Raw genomic sequence first — 20,639 nt, forward strand, 5'->3', positions numbered from 1 at the left:
CACCTTGCCCGCCGAGTTACTCTCCCGCGAGTCAACGAAGTCGTTACTCCCAGCCGAATCTACCCACGCTCTTGATATCTCACGACAAAAGATCCGGCGACCGGCGTATAAGAATGTCCCAGCCAACGCTCAACTCGAGCTTCAGCGGTATCAACTTCGTCGGAATGAATCGTAACTCCAGACTGTCTTACACTAGTCTCAGGGCGGCTTCTGGGGACAACAGCATCAACGAGGAGGAGAGACTGTCAGCGCGAAGCGTGCAAGGCTTCGGCGGTGGAAGCTCGAGGGGAAGTTTAACGATGGATCAAGGTACCTCGAGATTGTCACAGCCGGACGTAACGAGATTTATCATGCGCCAGGACGTATCGGCGAAGAGGGATCGACTCTCCCAGTCCACTCTAGTTATCGGTGATTACCACCCTGGTCGTGGCCAGCAGAGATTATCCCAACCTTGCCTAAGCACGGGGAAAGATCTCAATTTGCCCACGATGGTTTTCCATTCTCCCTCCCCGCCGCCGGTGAAGCACAAGAGATTCTCCCCTGCCATACACGCCAGCCAGAGGGATCGTCTGTCGCAGCTGGACATTGGTGCTAAATACAGAAATTTCAAAGAGTCCGCTGTGACGAAGTTCAATCGTGATAGATTCTCAATACCGGAACTGGAGACGCAGAACGATCTTAAGCTGATAGCTGGCACGCCGAAGCAACGATTCAGTTTGGACAGTCAACTGACACGTAACCAGGATGTCACTCGGTCCAGGCTATTGCCGATAGCCAGTTCACCCATCAGTGAACACCAACAGCCGAAGATCGAGGAGCAAACAACGATCCCTGCCGGTAAACTTAAGAGTCCCACCAGAGAAGGCCTTGGAAGTGTACTCGTGGCAAGTACAACTCCAATTCTACCACCGAATGAAAGGCAACTACTGTCAACCGAATTGAACAAAATAGCGACGGCGGTCAGTTCGATACAGCAGAAGAGTCAAAGGACAACGCTTAGAGCAAACAAGCTTCATAGATCGGTCTCGCCGATTCCTACCAGGGAAAGGATGTCGGTGCCCGAGATAAGAAATTCGAGTCTCCGTCGATTGCTCGATCCACCAGCGAGGCAAAGACACAGCATTACGGGCAATCTGAGACAGAGCATAATCTCCCCGATCAAACCCCTCGACTTTGGCAGAAAGTCGCCGAAGCATTTGTTCGAGGAGGCTCTGGAAAGATTTTGGAAGGACGAGAAAGATGAGAATCGAAGGAACGAGATGTCGAATTCGGAGACAATCGCCGACATTGCCGACGAGCCCAAACACATTCAGAAACATTACTCGTACACGTACGAAACGGACGACGGTTCCTCGATACTTGGAAAGATAAGCATGTCCGCGATACCGAAGAAGAAATACTTAGAGAGTAATTTCGATGAAAACGAACAGGTGATCACCACGGTGATCGAAACCGACGTGCCAATGATAACGGCCAATCCGAAGTACGTGAAGAAATCGTCGTACTCGAGCGAGACACCGAAGTGGATTCGAAAGTATTTGGAGGGCGAAAGCCCGAAGATAGGAAGAAAGACGACGAGCAACAAAGAGAAATCTAACAGAAGAAACAGTCGGAGGAAAAGCTCTTTGGAATCGGTGGAAGGCGAGAAAATTACAGACAAAGTTCGTTCGAAGTCGGTGAGCAGCGGTGAAAGGAGTCCGATGCTAAGGAACACCGGCATACAGTACGAGTTGAAGAACATGAAAAACACGTACGTGAGAATCGTATCCTCGAACAAAACTCAAGAGAACAGGTACGAGGTGAAGATAGAGGACAGCTGGATCCACGAGAACAATCACGGACTGTATGACGATGAATGCGACGATACGGATTCCGACGACTCTACGTCCATTTAAATTGAGCTAACGATACTAACGATAACTAACGATCAAATAATGCAAGAACAAAAATTTGTCCAACTGGATCTATAATGATATTTATAAATTTGAGAGATTGAGAAATAAATTCATATTCTGTACTTAAACCATTCAAACGCTACGAATTCTATGAAAATTAATATTTTCCACCGGTTACCAATCGAAGACCATTTGCAACAGGTAACAGTTTGATTAGCCTAAAGCACACATACCCTTGAGAACGAAATAACGAAAACTGACATGTACGATCTCAAGTATTTTTTTTTTCGTGTACACCATGAACTGACAATTACAACCAAAAGAAAGAAAAAAAAAAATTTATATTTATAACGATGATATCTTTTGGATCTCAATGTATTATTTTCATTCGAAGAGCGTTGCTTTTATCCGAATCGAATTAAGATAATTTGTAAATACTCGAATTGTATTCAGTTGTGCTTATCGCAAAATGTATAATCAGCAAATTTTAGAGAAATTCCAGACATCAGTCTCCATTTTATTTTTATTGTTATTCGTGTTTGAAATATAAAACGTTTGTAACGCTTACTGCTGTGAATGAAAGGTCAATGAAAACATGTTCTAGCTACTATTAACACCTCAGATACCATAAACCGTACGAAATGTACATTTTCTCGTCAATAAACCACCGACATTAAATTCCCATGATTTTAGTATGGGTGTTGGAAAATTTATATATATATATATATTTTTTTTTTCTATACTAGTCATCAATGAGATTCACGTGTGAATACCGTCTCAAATTCCTGTTAACGAAATTTAAACCTTATAAAAATAACACAAAAGGCTCGTTTTTCGCATGAACGTTACATATATATTGATATATATTACAATGTTATGATATTATAACAGTAAAACGTAATCGATGTAATGTTATAATATCGTAAACTCGGCGTGAATGTAATATTGCGGTCATGAGTGTGCAACTTAGTTATTGTTTATCGTGAACATAAAAGTGTTAGTTCTTTATGTATGTCATTTAATATTATGATTAAAGATGTTATACTGAAGATGTAACCACCAAAGTGAAAAGTATATAAAATGTATTTAATTTGTAACAAATATGGGTGCAGCCTTATCTTTCACAAAGTTAATATTTTCAAAAAAAAAAAAAGAAAAAATGAATGAAAGAAATTCTGAAATACTTCAGCATATTTCTGCCAAAATGTATGTATTATAAAAATTCCTGTATGTACATACATCAAGCCACATTTTATAGTTTCTTCCCAAAACTTGAAAAATACATGCAAGAAATTTTACCCAATTGACACAAATAAATATGCATCACAGGTATTGTAGGTAACGTAAAGTATCTTAAATTTATATATCCATATTATCTTGAATGTCAAAATTTTAATCATTATATTATAATAATTGAATACTCACTTCATTAATGAAAAAATTATACATTTAAATCTAGCTTCGTGATAAATATATTATCATAATCTACATCTGACCAAAAATTAAGGCTACGTCATGAAAACATAAGCAATTTATAGTTTTGAACATAAAATGTCATCAGATCACAACTTTGTTGCGAAGGCGATGTTCCTTTAAACACGGCATAGAACAGAAACGATTGGAATTATACTCAAAAGGAACCTGACCTGCCATATCTACACCACATTGAAAACATCGTGAAATTATAATGCAGCCTTGTTCTAGAATACGTTGTTCTGCAGCCAAAGCTCTCTACAAATTTATTAATATTTATTAGGACGAGTTTAGGATTTATTAATACCAAATAGCAATGCAATTATTCTTAGACGTACGTACCTTTTCCCTGTCGCTGAGATTTAGGTATCTTTGCTTTGCATCTTCTTCTCGCTTTTTCAGTTCAAATTCTTTTCTCTTCACTCTATCCTTTTCCCGTTTTACTTTTCTTTGTTGTTTCTTTTTTTCTAATTCTTCTTGTTCTATTTCGTCAGTAAGCGGGCCAGGTATTTGAGACTTTGTAACAGATACATATTATTATATACGTAATATTATTTTAGTAAACGAAAAATAGAAAATTATAAGTAAACTAAATACTTTGTTATAATTGAATTTGTCAGGATTAGCACCCATAAATCTTCTGAAAATATTCCTGGTTTCCTTATCATTTGCCGCAGCGTATGGTGTTTGTAGCTTCTTATTTTTATTACAAGGATCTGATCCAATTTCCATTAATTGCCTAAAACCGAAAAATTTTATAAAAATTCTGTCAGATAAAAGAATAGTTACATTGATGTCAACATACCATACTAATTTTAGGTGTCCACCCAACGCTGCTACATGTAACATTGTATTACCATCTTCATTAGGATCATTTACCAACTTCGTCACATCATCTTTGTTTATAACTGTATTACAACTTACAGTCACATCTTCCTCATTTTCTAATTTATTTTCTAATTCTACACTCTTTTTTACTTCAATCAACAAATCATTAATAACAGATGACAATAATTCATCGTCACCTAATTTACATGCAGACCATAGTTTAACTTTAGCATTGGTTAACGTTTCGTTTAATACGCATTCTGGAAAAGCAATTTTTGTAACAAAATATAATAATTATTAAAAATTACATAATATACAAGTATTTACCATCTTTCTTAGTCTTCTTTCTTTGACGACGAATTTTTTTATTCTTCATGTATCTTGGCACAGTATCTTGAAAAGCGAGTAAATTTTCATTAAATTCTATTTCTAATTCCTGTTCAATTAATGAAACATCCATTGGAATATTAGGAGTGCTTATTTGACTATCCAATTCTGATTCTGAAGATGATTGTGCTAACCTGGCAACAATGTCTGAAACACAAAATCAAATGAAGATACACACTTAATTGTATCTTATATTCAAAATATTTTCATTTACCGGGTAAAGGACGACATGGACTTTTTCTTGGTTTTGCTCTATCTATGTGGGACCGAGAATTTTTATGTTGTCTTTCGGGAGATGGTTGAACAGAAACTTTATTCTTATCGCTATCTTGTAAATTACACGTGCTATTGATAGCATTACATTCTACATTTTCAACTAAGATTTCGCCAGATCCATCAGTTTTTGAAACTTTTTTCCTAAGAGGTTGACGTGGTGAAATAGGGAAAGAGTCTGTAAAATCAGATGCAGAACCTACAACATATATCATTAATATATAAAATTAGTACGCTTAAATATTTAAAATACAATATTATCAAAAATCGTACCATAAATTTCCATGGAACTTAAAACATCATACACTCTTTTAACTTCGCTAAATGTTGCTCTACGAGTAGGGAAAGGTAGCGGTCTTAATCTTAAGTCATTCTTATCTAAAGGTGGATTTTTGCCTCCAAATAACACAGTACGATTATACGGACCAACCGCTCTATATAAAATTAAAGAGGAATTATTGATATGAGATGACCATGATTCAAGTATATCTTGCACATGCTGAAAATGAACATAATTAATGAACGTCATAAAAATAGTTTCTATTTAAATTTATAAACTAAATACCTGAAGAAGCGATGCTTCGTTATAACGACGCAAACTAGCTCCAGCACTCTTTGCATGATTAGTTGCTGTACGTGAACTTTGAGCAAAACCTTGTTTTGCACGTACGGTATAAGAATGAAATGTTTTGTGCACGATAGGTTCCCCATCTGAAACAAAAAAAAAAATACTTATTTATAATTTCAGCACTCAAAACATCTATTTATACGTTAAAACAAATACTTTGAAACACAGCTGCAGCAAAATGTCCTCCGCCAATCATGATGACAGTCCATGTTGTTTCTTTTCCACGGTTCAATGCCTGAGTGATCATATCATTGTCTACCTCTGGAATATCCTAAAATGTAATTGCATCTCTCCTGATCTGGCAAGTATAGACATGCCAAATGATTCTAACAAAGTAGATCAAATTACAAAATAATATAATAGACAAGCATGTCTACACTTAGAGAGAAATCATAAAACCATATCCTTCGAGTATTATAAATAAACAGACCTTCTTGTTGTGAAGTAAACACCTGTATATACTAAATATATTTCCATCATCATTTTCAAAAAAGACTTTTGAATGACGACTAGCAGTAACCAATAAAGCCTCAACTTTCTTCTCTTTGATGATATCATCAGAATATTCTGTGTCAGAACTATCAGAAACTGATTCTATATTTTTCCCTTTTTTTTCAATTTTCTTGTTTTTAATCAAGGTTTTAGTTTCACAATGTCCACTCCCTGCTTCCGAGGTCTCATCTTCATTTTCGGAATCTACATCACTTCCAGATAAGCTTGAAACATTGCCTACAATATGTTAACGTATTAATGCGTTTTTCATATTAAATGTCAGAATTGTGCAAAAATGATTCAGTAGTAACTTCTTATACCTTCATCAGCTAAAAGACTAAATTTATCTTCATTAATAGGTTTCAATCCATTTAAACGCTGTTTTAAATTGTACCGATGCCAATCTAATTTATAGTGAAGTCTTTGCTGCGTCTTATTTTCGAATACAGTGTTGCAAAATGAACAACTTAAGGAATCAGATACAACTAAATCATCAAGTTGACCTAGCATTCTTTCACTTTCTGAAACTAATATAAAAATAGTCCTCATAAATTTGTATACCATATCATCATTTATAATTTTCGAATTCCTAAAATTAATTAGTACCCTAACCTCAAAAACATGTGATTTCAGTAATTTGTAAATTCTTAAACATCATTCAACTCGTAATTAAGACAAATGAAATGGTTAGAATAATTTAATAAATATCTTCAGTTCTCAAATATATAAATAAATAATAATTCTAATAGTAAGCGTTCATGTACAAACGTAATTCCGATCAATTTAACGTTTAAGTAAAAAATAATATTCGTAATATAATTACCAGATGACGATCGCGATTGCATACATTGTGCCACTTTAATTCCTCTTGTAATTCTGTTAAAGTCTTCCTGATTGTATATTTTAAATATCTGATGATCCATCGTTCACGTTACGTTTATCGTTATTTAAGCGTCTGAGCGAAGCTGATACACGGCTAAAAAAAAAAGTAAACCACAACTGTCGATTAAACAAAGAAAAAAATATATGAAAAATCCTAATTTTAAAAAAAGACGACACCAGAATATTGCTGATTACCCAAGAACGGATTAGCACCACAAAGTTCTACTAACTTTTTCACATATATGTACTTCTCCGCGATAATTGTATGTTAGTAACAACCTATTCAGTTTAGCATCCGATACCATTCAATAGTTTATTTATCAATTTTTTTATTGAAAAAGAAAATAGTAATTTTTTTAATAACATTGAAATAAAATCGTAATGATACAAATGGAACATACTACTAATTTTGCGTACATGTAACTAAATTACGTTATATGATATCCTATTGTGATTTGACCCTGATGATTACATCACCAAATAGTATATTATCTTTCATGCATGTAGCGTGACGTTTAAATGACGTCTCAAAGACTATAGGAAATTTTTATTGTAACTGCAGAAAAAAGGTATTTCATATGCATATGGATTTTATGAAAGTTTGAATAATTTCAGATACAAAATATATGTATATATCTGACGTCATATCTTTCCTTCAGAAATCATGTACGTATGTAGATTTCCTAAGCATGTGTTTCAATCTAATATATAAAATTTGTAAATTTTTATATATACATTTCGTACATTAAATAGAACATAGCAAGAAAGCTGAGTCAAATTTGTAGAACGCAATTAAGAAAGTTTACAAAATTTTGTTTTGATTAGTCTTTTTTTTCTGCAAATAAAAATTTGTTCAATCACTAGCGCTACATAGCGGTGAAACGGTTTAATGGAATTAAATTAATGATGTAATTTCCTCTGCGAAAGTGCTACCACAGACGAGTAGTGGTGCTACCATGTACTGAAGGATGTTTTGGTTCTTTTGGTTTCAACTGAAAAATGAAACGCTGCCATCTATCAGATAAAGAAATTACAAAGAAACGATTTGTCTCAATAGATGGCAGTACTTCATTCTGCTGAGTAACAGGTAGATAATGTAGATGCTATTTTTAGCGACCCAGTCCAATTACTACTTTATCAACTACATTAATTATATCGCTTCTTTTTTAAATTCCAAATTATTTCATAACATTATACATTCAATTATTTAATTATTCTTAGTTATTCTTCTGATAAATAATTAGTTAGACACTGGCATTGATTAATTTGACTTTTATGTCGTCAAGGATCTTTCCCATAAACATAGTTTTTACTTTTTTTACTAATTTAAAAATTTATATGGTGGGGATGTCTGGTCTACCCTTCATACCTCGTATACCTCGTCTGTGATTCCATTATTGACTTTTTCTGTATCGAGTCGAGCACTGTGAGACGGCATCGCAAAAATAGAAAATCGTTGATAATCTTTCAAGGACAAGAGGATTGCCAATAGTTTCTACAGCTGCCGATGAGATGGCGTCGCGCGTTTATGCCGTAAAGAATCAAAAATGTCTGTCACGTATGATTTCAGTTCGAGATCCGTATAGTCCACGGGCTGACGCGACTGGCGTACAGATTTTTTTCCCCTCAGTTATGAGAAATGTTTAATTGGAATTCACGATCGTCTGTGCGCGCGTCCACAACGAAAAATGCGGAATTTCCACGGTCGCCGCATCTAGTAACGCGTGCGCATTCAGTATATTTGCGTATTGAAAAATCATAGCCCCCCATATCGCCTAATAGTTTCGGCCTAATCTCACCAATTTCTCGTTGATTTCTTCGGTAAAGTTTTGTTTTCTCTGCTTTCGCATCCTACAGAGCCGTACAATACTAAAGGATTGACGATGTCCGACGATACGAGTGTACGCGTTGCCGTACGGTAAGTTCAAGTTCCCATCAAAACGGGCTAATTCATCGGAATGTTTTTTTTTTTTAAGAGACCGATCTATCGTGCAGCGTCTACATTGACGCGAACTAACAAGGAGAGACATACGCGTTGTGACAGTTCACGACGTTGTCGCGATTTAGTTAATTAATAACTTTAAAATTCGCGGGAAGTGTTATTTGAATTTAAAATTTCGTTTTATGTCTGCTGTCGCTTTAACAACATTCACGCGATTTACGTGTACTGTCATTGCAAATATGTACATACGTTTCTTCCCCACTGTGAATAATCTATCCATCACGCAGATAGATTGTTTCTTTCAATTGGAATTTTATCATTTAACGATAATTAAAATTGCGAGATACGTTGATTGTTTTTACACTTTCATGATTTTAGAAAATTTCATTATTTAGACCGTTTCGAAGTGGTTGCAGATTTCTCCGAATGTTCTTAATAAAACAGTTACACAAATCAATTGTCGACATAGACGACAGTTATATTTGAGTACACATAGCTCTTTAATCTTTAAGAAACTATACTCTATTAGAAAAAAAACGTGTACATACGTAAAAAATAATATTTTTTCCCCCGTTTCGTATGGAAATATTATTATATATTATTATCTATTTATTCACATATTATATTATTATAATATATAATATAATAATATAATAGGTAAAAATAATATTTTCATATCTACCTGTTACTGACGAAACTATTTACTATCGTAATTAAAATGATGTCAGCATTGTTTTTTACGCAGTGGTGCACTACGTGTTTTAATCGCATAATATCTCCTTTTAAAGAATCGGATGCGTAGGCTTCATTACCGGTTGTATAATGAATGTACATCTCGATTTTTTATGAATGAATTTTACTTTTCCCCACTACATCCCTTTCGTTCAACTTCCATTTGTTTTTATTAATCATTCCTACTTTTATCCATTTAGCTTTCCTTATTTGAACGTTTCGAAGTCATTCTTTTTTTTTTTAATTGTATGTTTCATTTTATTATGTACACTATCCCTTCCTATCCATCGCGCGGGATTTTTGAGATAACAGCTGACGCGTGTCAATTATATTTTAAATGTAACTTTAACTTAGTAGATTATATATGAATGATGTCAATTACGTTTTAAATGTAACTTTGACTTAGTAAATTATACACGAATAAAAATAATTTATGTACAAAAAATGAACATTATATTTTTATACTTTTTCTTTTTTATATATTTTTTAAATATTTTTTTTTATTAAGGAATATTGTTAATTTATAATTTATTGTTATTAATTGCAGAATAAGGCCTCAAGTAGCACGTGAAGTAATTGACATGTGTAGAATTTGTACTCAAGTACCTCCGGGAGAACCCCAAGTCTTTCTTGGACCAGACAAGGCCTTTACATATGATTATGTGTTTGATACTGGTATTGGACAAAGCACAATTTATGAAACATGTGTTGCACGTTTGGTAGAAGGTGCATTAGATGGATATAATGCGACTGTTCTTGCATATGGCCAAACTGGCTCTGGCAAAACGTATACTATGGGTACTGGATTTGATGTGGAAGTAGATGAAACTGTGGTTGGAATTATTCCAAGAGCTATTAGACATTTATTCAATGGTATTGTTGAGAAACAACAGCATGCTAGAGAACGTGCACAAATGCCTCCTGAATTTAAGGTTGGCAAAAAAATAGTTTTATGTACAGTTTCTAAATCGATATTCACTTCGATGAGATTGAAAGTGAAATTTAATATCTCATAAAATGGAATATTTTTCCTATATAAATTATTTTCTTTATATGTTACAATAGATTACAGCACAATTTTTGGAATTGTATAATGAGGATTTGAAAGATTTACTAGGACCTGGTGGTCCTAGAGGTGGTGCTCGTATTCATGAAGATCCCTCGGGCAATATTCATTTAGCTGGAGTAGAACCACGAATTGTTATTAGTCCAGAGGAAGCATTAGAATATTTAAGATTGGGAGCATTGTCACGTACAACCGGATCTACCCAAATGAATACTCAGTCATCAAGATCACACGCAATTTTTACTTTATACATAAAGCAGCAGAGATACATAAAAGTCGAAGATCCAGATGCTGATGTTGATACAAGTGGCTCTGAACCTGCTAGTGAATTTGAAACTTTGACTGCAAAATTTCATTTCGTAGATTTAGCTGGATCAGAAAGGCTGAAAAGAACTGGTGCTACAGGAGATAGAGCAAAAGAGGGGATTTCTATAAATTGCGGATTGGTAATGTGCTGATAATTCTTTAAGAGAATTATACAGTATTATAATCACCAATATCATTAATTACTTTATACATTATAGTTGGCTCTAGGTAATGTAATTTCTGCACTTGGTGATAAAACAAAAAGAGCTTTACATGTACCATACAGAGATTCAAAGCTAACAAGGCTGCTTCAAGATTCACTAGGAGGTAATAAAATATTGAATGCATATAAACTATATTTTATTTTATTTTTATTGTATTAATCCATTAATGATTTAAACATTTATGTATAATAATCGTAGGTAATAGTCAAACTGTTATGATAGCCTGTGTGTCACCAAGTGATAGAGATTTTATGGAAACTTTAAGTACTTTGAAATATGCAAACAGAGCAAGAAATATAAAGAACAAAGTTACAATTAATCAGGATAAGAGTTCAAGAACAATTGCTTCACTTAGAAGAGAAATACAGCAGCTTCAATTAGAATTAATGGAATATAGACAAGGTAAATGTATAAGATATAAGATATATAATATAGGTTTTTATAATATGTATATAAAACTTATTTATAAAACTTATTTATAAAACTTATTTATTATTTATTTCTTTTTAGGCAAAAGAGTTGTTGGTGAAGATGGTATAAATGATGCTTGGCATGAAAATCAAATGTTAAATAGTGAATTGCAAAGCCTTCGTACCAGAGTGAAAGCCCTTTCAGAGACAGTTGAAGCATTGACAGCGAAAAATGTTCTTCTGCAGGCAGAAAAAGCTGCTGGTCAGTGGATATCATCAACTAATGAAAATCCAGAAGTGACTAGCTTAATACAAGGATACTTGCAAGAAATAGAAGAGTTAAGAGCCCGCCTTTTAGAAGCAGAAGCTATGTATCAACAATTAAAGAAACGACAAATACAGGTATAATGGCATGTATATATTATTGATCAACATAACAACTGATTCCCTAATAGTATTTTAATTTACACAGGTTAATGCAGCTAATCCCTATGGTGACTCTGGATACATATTCCATAGTGATTCTACGTCAGTATTAAACGATGCTAAGAAAGAATTACAAAAAGAAATTGAAACATTGACTGTATTGAAGGAACAGCATGGACATACTTCTAATATTACTGGTAAAACAGGAGATGAAACAGAAGGTGATGATGCAGAAGCAGGCCAGGATTCTGTAAGCGAAGACGATTCAGATGATGATTCTGATAGAAAAGGTATATATATATTTGTTTTATAATTTTATTATTATATTTTTAATATTATTATGATACTCTAAGAAAATGCGTAAATGCAATGTTTTGTAGAAGAAGATGAAGAAGAGGCAGCTATGGGTCGTGAATTGGAAGCTTTAACCTCAGACATTGATGTAAAACAACGATTAATACAAGAACTTGAACTTTCTCAACGACGTTTACAAACTATGAAGCAACATTATGAAGATAAACTTGCTCAATTACAAGCTCGAATCAGAGATACTCAGGAAGAAAGAGACAAGGTGCTGCAATCATTACAGCAGCAGCCAACACCACCGACAGAAAAAGTAAAAAAATTACGCGATGAATATGAAAAGAAACTTTCTGCAATGCAAAAAGAAGTGCGGCTTTTGCAATCTGCCAAGAAAGAACATGCGAGGCTCCTTAAAAGTCAGTCTCAAAATGAAAATAGGTTAAGAGGACTACGAAATGAACTGGCAGAGATGAAACGAGCAAAAGTAAAACTTTTGAATAAAATGCGCGAAGAAGCGCAGAGACACAAAGAAAATGAGTTGAGACGCAATAGAGAAATAGCACAATTGCGTAAGGAAAGTAGGAAGAATGCAAATATGATTCGAACGCTTGAGGCAGATAAAAGAATGAAAGAAGTAGTGCTTAGACGCAAACAAGAAGAAGTTTCAGCATTAAGAAAACGAGACAGAGGTCTAAGTCAAAAAGCTGCGGGTAGAGCACCACCTAAACCAATTAATCCAAAAGCATTAAAACAAAGATGGCAAACATTTGAAAGAACTATTGCTAAGCAAGCATTGGCTAAGCAGGCAGCGGCAGAAACGGAGAGAGAAATGGAAAGACTTCTTCAAGAACGAGAAGAACTAGGTAGAGAACTTGAAAAGCTTCAAAAACATAGAAATACCATAGCAGCTTCGAGAGGTGACACGGCCGATATTGATGAAGAAATTGATAATGTGAGAAGTAAAATTAGCTATTTACAGGTAACTTTCTTTTCTTATATTAGTAAGGCTAATGTTACTTTGTTCTTCAAGTTATTTTTTACAGGATAGTATTTCTGAATGTCAACATGACATGATGGAAATGGGAGATGGAGAAGCTGAAGGCGAACCTGGTGTTGAAGCCCTAATATCGACGATTCAGTCGGTAGATGAAGCTCAATATTTGTTACAAAGAATGTTAGCTTTTACTGTTGAGCAAAGTTGCGTGGCTGCTCAAAAACAGCTTGAAGTTCGCGATATGGAATCGAGATTAAATCAAGTAGCACAAGAAAGTGATGTACAACATCAGTTATTGGAGCATGTGTTGCGAGATAGAGATCTTTTATCGCTTACAAATAATCATCATAGTACAATGAATTATAGTCCACCCAGTTCTAGGAGTTCGTCACCAGATAAGTAAGTTGTATATTATTTTTTGATATTTTTTAGCAATATTTATGAGTAACATATGTATTTAATTTGAAATATTAGTGAAAATTATAGTCAAGTTATAGTCGGGGAGGAAAAGCAACGTAACAATAAAGTAAGGCGAAGAACTACACAACCTCAGGAGCTCCTTTATGGAGTTCAAGCTAATCCAGATAATTTAAAGACAGAGGAACAAAGTCAAAATCATAATCATCCACTTACAAGAGTACCTAGTGCGCCTGGTAGCTTAAAGTAACTATAATTATTCTCTAATGATTCTTAATCATATAATATGGAATATAAAATCAAAATTTTTCTTTTATAAGAGGATTGGTCTTTACTAGAAGTCATGGTAACATAACTGGTGGATCTCCAACTCTGAGTCGACGTGATAGTACATCACCAAGGCCGCTGCGACGACCACTTCATCCTGGTGGAGGCTCCATGTGAGTGATAATCCTGCAGCACGTCTTAATTTTTATATTCTTTGTATATCTTTGTCTTGACGCCTTATTTCATGCACTATTGGTTGAATTCCTTTCGTAAAAAAATCTGTATCATTCTCAACAAGTGCATTTATTGATATTTTTATCATGAGATTTTAATTTTGTTTTGAACCAACAAAGGTAAATCGGTCATACAATTTCTTTTGGTATTTGAATCAACAAAGGTAAATCGGTCATATAATTTCTTTTGGTATAAATATTATAATACAAAGATAGTATCATTAAGATATAAGAAAATATGTATTAAGGAAACCAATATACTTTATTAATTAATTAAATGATTATTTCTTTTGTTTCTATATTTTGTTTATACAAGTAAAATTTATTTCAAACTAATAATTTAAAAAATAAGTTGATTAATAGAAATTGTTATATTAAGAAGGAAGATACAATTTGTACAAAATTTTATATCTCACGCAAAATGCATTTGAAAATTGTTTAGTTTTCGGAAAATTTGGTAATAATATTTTATTTATTTGTTCTCACTGCAGGTACCTTGTAATGCTTGTTTTAATACAAAGCAACCTATTTAATGTATTATATTTATATACATTTTTATTTCTCTCTAATATAAATATGTATAAATACTACAAAAATTTCTATTTGTATAAAACACATTATTTCACAAAAAAATTACAAATTTGTATATATGTAAGCAGCTATTTTGTATACATGTCAATTAATAAATAAAAGCACAAACACTAAGGTACACTCTCCTATGAAAATACTTTTAAAAAGTCCCTTGGCGGAAATTTTATTTATATTTCTTTGTACATTCTTTATAAGAAATCATGATGTTTATTTGTTATGATTCTCTCATAAATTAATCATTAATCATTACATCTTTTATTTTTCAAATATTAATGTGCAATATTTTCTTAGATTGTAATATGTTTAATGTTATATAGATTAATATACTTATAATTCAGCAACATTCTTATTAATTATATTAAATCAATTTGTAATTATGCACTTGCATGATCCATGTTATCTAAAAAAAAATATAGCTTATCCTGGATTAAAATTGACAAGATACCCGGCTAACTAACACGCTAACATAACAAACCCTCAACTAGGGAACAGGTAGCACATACAGATGTATCATCACCTCCTGGATCTCCGACTACATACCGACGATTCAACAGTCGAGAAGAAAATGTTTTCTCCAGGCTAACAGCAAGTAGACAACCAACATCAACAGATCCGCAACCTATGAAAGGAATTATTTCTCAATATCAAGGCAAGGTAAATATAGTACAAATGTAGTGTTCTATTATTTGTACATGATATATATATTTTTCTTAGACACAGCCACGAGCAGTTTTGCAATGCACTCACGTTGCTGAAGGTCATAGCAAAGCAGTATTGACGATATGCGCAACTTCTGATTTGCTTTTCAGCGGTTCAAAAGGTATTAAATGTAAAACAAACATTTAACAACTTATGAATCTATGTGAATCTCTATATTGATCATGTATATAATTTTTAGATCGAACTGTGAAAATATGGGACTTAGGAACTGGAATCGAAAATCTCACATTAACTGGTCATCCGAATAACGTTGTAGCAGTAAAATATTCACCAATGTATAATTTATTATTTAGCGTTTCTTCAGCATATGTGAAGGTCTGGGACTTGCGGGCAGGAAATAATTGCGTAAAAACTTTATTTTCATCTGGTCAAGCTCAAAGTGGACCAATTGCATTATCAACTCCATCTAGAGTACTTCAAGTTCCTGTTGGTGAAACAACTATCAATGATTTAGTCCTCAGCATAGACGAGCAAGAATTATATACCGCATCTAGCGATAAAGTCAGAATATGGGATCTCCGTAAATTAAGTCATACTGGAAGATTAAGTACACCACATACTGCAGCAGTAATGTGCTTGGCTGTCGCAGATGATGGTAGAGTGATAACAGGTAGCAAAGATCATCTGATATCTCTTGTTGAACCAAATACATCCGGACAGTCGGTCAGTTTGGCACCTCCACACTACGACGGTGTTCAATGTTTAACGACTTATGAGTCAACATTGTTTTCTGGCAAGTATTTTTGAAATTAGTTTTCTTTAATGTCACCTTTAATACATTTAAAATATTTTTTAAATTTGCAATTTTTAGGATCGAGGGATATGTGCATTAAACGATGGGACTTGAGTAGAATGGAATTAGTCCAGTCATTGAATAATGCTCATAAAGATTGGATCTTAGGTTTATGTATGATTAATAATGGATCTATAATGATATCTGGATGCCGAGGAGGTGTGTTAAAAGCTTGGTCTGTACCAAAGGATCAAGCAGAATGTACTCCAATAGGAGAAGTTCGAGCACACAGTACTGCTATTAATGCTGTAACGACTAATCAGCAACATGTTTTTACTGCAAGCAAGTAAGTATACTTTTTTGCATTGTTACTTATAAACTGACCCGAAGCATATTGGAAATATAAACTGCAATATTGTAAAAATAAACTTTAAGGAGTTGATTAGATAAATTATTTTAAGTTAATATCTGCTCGGGTTCAGTACATATCATAACTTTCTTGGATGGAATAACGTCTCAAATGTTGATTACAGCTCTGGAGAGGTGAAGCTGTGGCGTATTCCCGATTCCTCATTATCCATGTCTATTTCCACAGTTTCTCTTTAACTTATTTTTTTATTTTGCTGCATAATATTCTTTTGCATTTATAATTTGTTGATGTGGTAATGCGCATGCTTGTCCACTTTGCTATTTTATGAAAGTATGTGGACATGTTTGTCATAATAGATGATCATAAACTTTATTGGATAAAGTTCTGACTTTTTAATTGTAAACATTTATAAAAACAAATAGTTGATTTGCTAACATTTACAATGGTTTCGAAATTATTACTTAATACAATGAAAGGATAAATCGTAAAATAATAATAATAATAATAACAACTTTAATTTCCTGCTTCAAACGCTTTGATATGTAATTATGTACTATTATGTCATATTATGTACATTCGGATGTAATGGAAATCGGAAATGCACTTTAAATTTCTGTAAAATTATTTATTAACATCACACATTAGATTAGTTATTGAACATAAAAGAATTAATTTAATTTTTTTTTTAATTTAATATTTCTTTTTCTGATCAATTATCATTCGTTTCTATCAAAGTTGCGTGTATCAAGTATTGCTTTTTGAAAGTATTTGTGCAAATTTTTAGTAAAAATTTATCACTAATAATGTGGTTGCAGTTATGAATGTATTCTGTGTAAAACATTTGTTTGATTGAATGAACTTGTAGTAGAAAATAATACTTCTGTCATAATCTTTAACTTGTACAAGTTAACGAATATGAAAGTTTAATTTAATTTTTTGTATTATTTTGCTTCTATGTTGTTTACACTCCAATTTGGTGCTTTGCATGGTCACCATATCAACGAAGTGACGGAACGGTGAGACTGTGGAGCTACTATAAGAGAGATGCAAGAACTTTCCAAAGAAGCAACTCACTGAAAAGCTAAAATACATGCACTCATTGGAAATCTTGTATTTATTTTGTAACTATACTGTTTTTTATTTATTTGTTAGTTTATATTAATTTATAACACAATGTGAAGATTTGTAATGATAATGCACCTGACTATTGCCTGCTAATTTTGATATTTTGTTTGGAATTATACATGAATGTATTGTTTGACTTTAAATATTTTATAACTTAACTTTCGCGTATACTGCCTTAATGAATATGAGCATTTAACATAGAATTTATAAATGTAATTTTTAAATAACAAAAAAGCATTTCTATAGTATATAGAAATATGAAGTCCAAAACAGAAGTAAACAAGAATTGATTCAGCAAAAATTAAGTGCATTATCGGGAATAAAGTATAGAATTTAAACAAATTTACTTAATAAGAACAAGTTTGGTATTACTAGCATTTATTTTATTATGAACATAAAGGTGGTAATAATCATAATATATACTCTTAGTATGAACAATAATTGTTGATTAATACTGTACAGTCTGAGGTCTCTGTAGGTCCCATATGCTTGATATTGTCAGGGTTGGCTATTATTTACTTTTCTTCTAAAAATTTAAAAACAGTATTATGTCTAATTATAATTACAAAAAAATAAATAGACTAATAACAATATTAAACATGGATTTCTTTCAATTTAAAAAATATATATAATATAGTAATAAATATATACCTCTTCTTCTTTTTATGTGTTGTCAATGATTCTTGACCGCTATCGTCGGTACTGTCTTCTGATTGACTACTACTACTACTACTACTACTACTTGAAGAACTACTTGAAGAACCACTGGAAGAATCACTGGCAACACCTGTATCTTCTTTTACATCTATAGTTTCAGCTAATGCTGCTAATTCTGGTTCTTTATCCCTGAGTACTTTTAACCATTTACATGATAATTTTGGTCTTCCCCGTACCTGCAATAAAATTAGTAGAACATATAAACTTATACATGTAAATTAAATGTATAATTTTGTTTTTTTTTTAATAATTTTGTTTTATTTTTTTTATGTGCTTACTGTTTTATGCCACACTACGGGAAAATTTGTACGGGAACAAAAATTTTGAGTGACTGCTATAGTTTCATCAAGATTTAAAACAACATGCCACCAACCACCAGGAACAAAAACAGTTTCACCAGGATTTTGTAAAATCTCTATTGGTAAACAATCTTGTGGCCAAGTAGGCAATTTTGTACGTGGATAAATAACAGAAAACCATGTAATAGCTTCGTCTCGTTGTTTACCGCCTTCAGCTGCAGATACTTTAAGAAGTTCTCGCGGTGTATGTGTAGGAAATAAACACCATCGTTTATGTCCAGAAATCAGTGCATTCCAGGCACTCGTTCCTAATGGATCTATATGTATGCCTGTACCTGTATTCACATTACTTATTCATAATGTAGTCTAAAATAATTGTTTAGATAAAGCAGTTATTTATATAGGTATTTTTAAAAACATGTAACATCATTACCATAATTTTTTATCTGATCTTATGTAGATAATCAACATACCAGACCTTGCAGGTCCCATAACGAACCAACGATATGGTGGTCTTCTATGTTCTCCCGCATATTGAAACAAGTCATCACGGAAATATTTAGGAATAACATAATCTTCTAGTAATTTTTTTCGTCTAAGATGTTCACCAAAGGAACTATCAAAGATGTACAAAGGTGAATCATCTTCATTATTAAGCATATAGCGTACATAATATTTCATCTTCATTTTTACACTATATCCTTCATTGTCTTCGCCACATTTAAACTTTTGATTTCTGTATTTTTTCATTAACCTCTGTATTTTAGTAAAAAATTATTAGCTATAAATATCGATATAATATTTTGTTTGTCATATTTAACATGTACCTCTATAGTCCACTTAGACTGGGCTTTCCAATCATTTTGAACACCTTGTATTATCACAGGTTTGTAAGGTTTTTCATATTTTTCTATAAATTCCTCTGTAGATACTTTAGACTCATCAATACGATCCACATTATCCATAAAATTCCAAAATGATTCAAACTTTTTACTGTAGCCATGTTGGATCCAGGCAGCCTTATCACCAAGTTCTAGAAGAAACATTTAATTATTGTAAAGAAAAGAATAAGAGCAATGTTTAAAACAATAGGACGTCTTAATAATATAAAAATAATAAAATATATTATGTAAACAATGAAGATTTATTGTATTTGTATGTATTACTGATACTATGCAATGAAGGATATTTAATGCATATACAATAATTGAAACAGTAAACTATTTATGAATAAGTGCATTATATTACATTGTTATCGTAATACTTTCAGTAAATTTGAAGTTACATCATCCAAGGTCGGCAAAGATAGTTCGGTCTTGTATCACATATCCAAATTCTGTTTATAACGACGAGCGTCACAAGAAGACAAACGGTGACTCAATTACTTCTAGTCATACTAGTAATATAAAATAATTCGTGAAGGATAATTGTTTGTTAAAAGTAATTTACGTCCATATCACGTCAACGTATAGGTTATAAAATTAGGTTATGATATGTTTACCTGGTCTTGCTTTCCTTTTAACCTCTTTGATCCTTTTTTTTGCGCGGTGATCTAATTTCGGTTCATCCGTCATGGCTACACGTTTATTGTGTTACCTAATTAACCTAGTTTCAATATATTTACAATTTACTATCAAGAAATATATGCAGCACGTCATTCAGTGGTAACCGTTCTTTTTAGTTCGCATGAACCCCGTAAGATGTATCAAAACATCGGCAAATATTTTCACAGGTATATGAAACATTAAGTGCTATTTACTTATTGATATGTTATAAAATATATGGTATGTTTATTTCGATATCATGTTACATAATTTTATCCTCTGCCCTGCGCAGCTTTGATTTTGCTACATAATACAATGACCTTAAGTAGCGAAACTAAAGTTCTGTACATTATCTACAGAGG

General features: G+C 32.8%; 4 protein-coding genes across 11 annotated transcripts; 2 read left to right on the plus strand and 2 right to left on the minus strand.

Moving 5' to 3' along the window:
* Positions 1–107: 107 nt before the first annotated feature.
* LOC122534366 lies at positions 108–2,208 on the plus strand. The gene has a single exon (XM_043664927.1). It carries the CDS (start codon positions 114–116, stop codon positions 1,893–1,895), a length of 1,782 nt encoding a protein of 593 aa, XP_043520862.1. The 5' UTR covers positions 108–113; the 3' UTR covers positions 1,896–2,208.
* Positions 2,209–2,410: 202 nt separating this feature from the next.
* Positions 2,411–7,205, minus strand: LOC122534361 (ankyrin repeat and zinc finger domain-containing protein 1-like). 3 transcript variants are annotated; one of them, XM_043664916.1, is made up of 13 exons: positions 7,089–7,205; positions 6,800–6,952; positions 6,297–6,503; positions 5,915–6,213; positions 5,641–5,755; positions 5,422–5,567; positions 5,130–5,355; positions 4,798–5,055; positions 4,524–4,730; positions 4,174–4,456; positions 3,966–4,107; positions 3,711–3,884; positions 2,411–3,626 (listed from the first exon to the last, which is right to left on the minus strand). In XM_043664916.1, the coding sequence occupies exons 2-13, from the start codon at positions 6,897–6,899 to the stop codon at positions 3,453–3,455; spliced, it is 2,331 nt and encodes a 776-aa protein (XP_043520851.1). In that variant the 5' UTR covers positions 6,900–6,952; positions 7,089–7,205; the 3' UTR covers positions 2,411–3,452. The 3 variants fall into 3 exon arrangements, with proteins under 3 accessions (XP_043520851.1, XP_043520849.1, XP_043520850.1); XM_043664914.1 differs by having other exon boundaries at positions 7,036–7,205; XM_043664915.1 differs by lacking the exon at positions 7,089–7,205 and adding an exon at positions 7,054–7,071.
* A 1,186-nt stretch (positions 7,206–8,391) lies between these two features.
* Positions 8,392–18,504, plus strand: LOC122534350 (kinesin-like protein KIF21A). Of its 4 annotated transcripts, XM_043664891.1 has the most exons (17): positions 8,393–8,776; positions 10,080–10,464; positions 10,598–11,044; positions 11,123–11,231; positions 11,327–11,530; positions 11,639–11,940; positions 12,011–12,254; positions 12,345–13,246; positions 13,311–13,660; positions 13,736–13,924; positions 13,999–14,118; positions 15,255–15,423; positions 15,484–15,589; positions 15,668–16,222; positions 16,301–16,568; positions 16,756–16,765; positions 17,599–17,669. In XM_043664891.1, exons 1-17 carry the CDS (start codon positions 8,742–8,744, stop codon positions 17,599–17,601), a joined length of 4,398 nt encoding a protein of 1,465 aa, XP_043520826.1. In that variant the 5' UTR covers positions 8,393–8,741; the 3' UTR covers positions 17,602–17,669. The 4 variants fall into 4 exon arrangements, with proteins under 4 accessions (XP_043520825.1, XP_043520826.1, XP_043520824.1 ...); XM_043664890.1 differs by lacking the exon at positions 16,756–16,765 and having other exon boundaries at positions 8,392–8,776; positions 14,017–14,118; positions 17,599–18,504; XM_043664889.1 differs by having other exon boundaries at positions 16,756–18,504.
* On the minus strand, positions 18,079–20,609 carry LOC122534355 (bifunctional arginine demethylase and lysyl-hydroxylase PSR). 3 transcript variants are annotated; one of them, XM_043664900.1, is made up of 7 exons: positions 20,235–20,606; positions 19,998–20,129; positions 19,561–19,766; positions 19,207–19,489; positions 18,713–19,068; positions 18,369–18,610; positions 18,079–18,243 (listed from the first exon to the last, which is right to left on the minus strand). In XM_043664900.1, exons 3-7 carry the CDS (start codon positions 19,696–19,698, stop codon positions 18,216–18,218), a joined length of 1,047 nt encoding a protein of 348 aa, XP_043520835.1. In that variant the 5' UTR covers positions 19,699–19,766; positions 19,998–20,129; positions 20,235–20,606; the 3' UTR covers positions 18,079–18,215. The 3 variants fall into 3 exon arrangements, with proteins under 3 accessions (XP_043520835.1, XP_043520834.1, XP_043520833.1); XM_043664899.1 differs by having other exon boundaries at positions 19,982–20,129; XM_043664898.1 differs by lacking the exon at positions 19,998–20,129 and having other exon boundaries at positions 20,235–20,609.
* Positions 20,610–20,639: the final 30 nt, after the last annotated feature.

This window comes from Frieseomelitta varia, unplaced genomic scaffold (genome assembly GCF_011392965.1).
Source record: "Frieseomelitta varia isolate USP_RPSP 00005682 unplaced genomic scaffold, Fvar_1.2 scaffold_588, whole genome shotgun sequence".
Classification (NCBI taxonomy): Eukaryota; Metazoa; Arthropoda; class Insecta; order Hymenoptera; family Apidae; genus Frieseomelitta; species Frieseomelitta varia.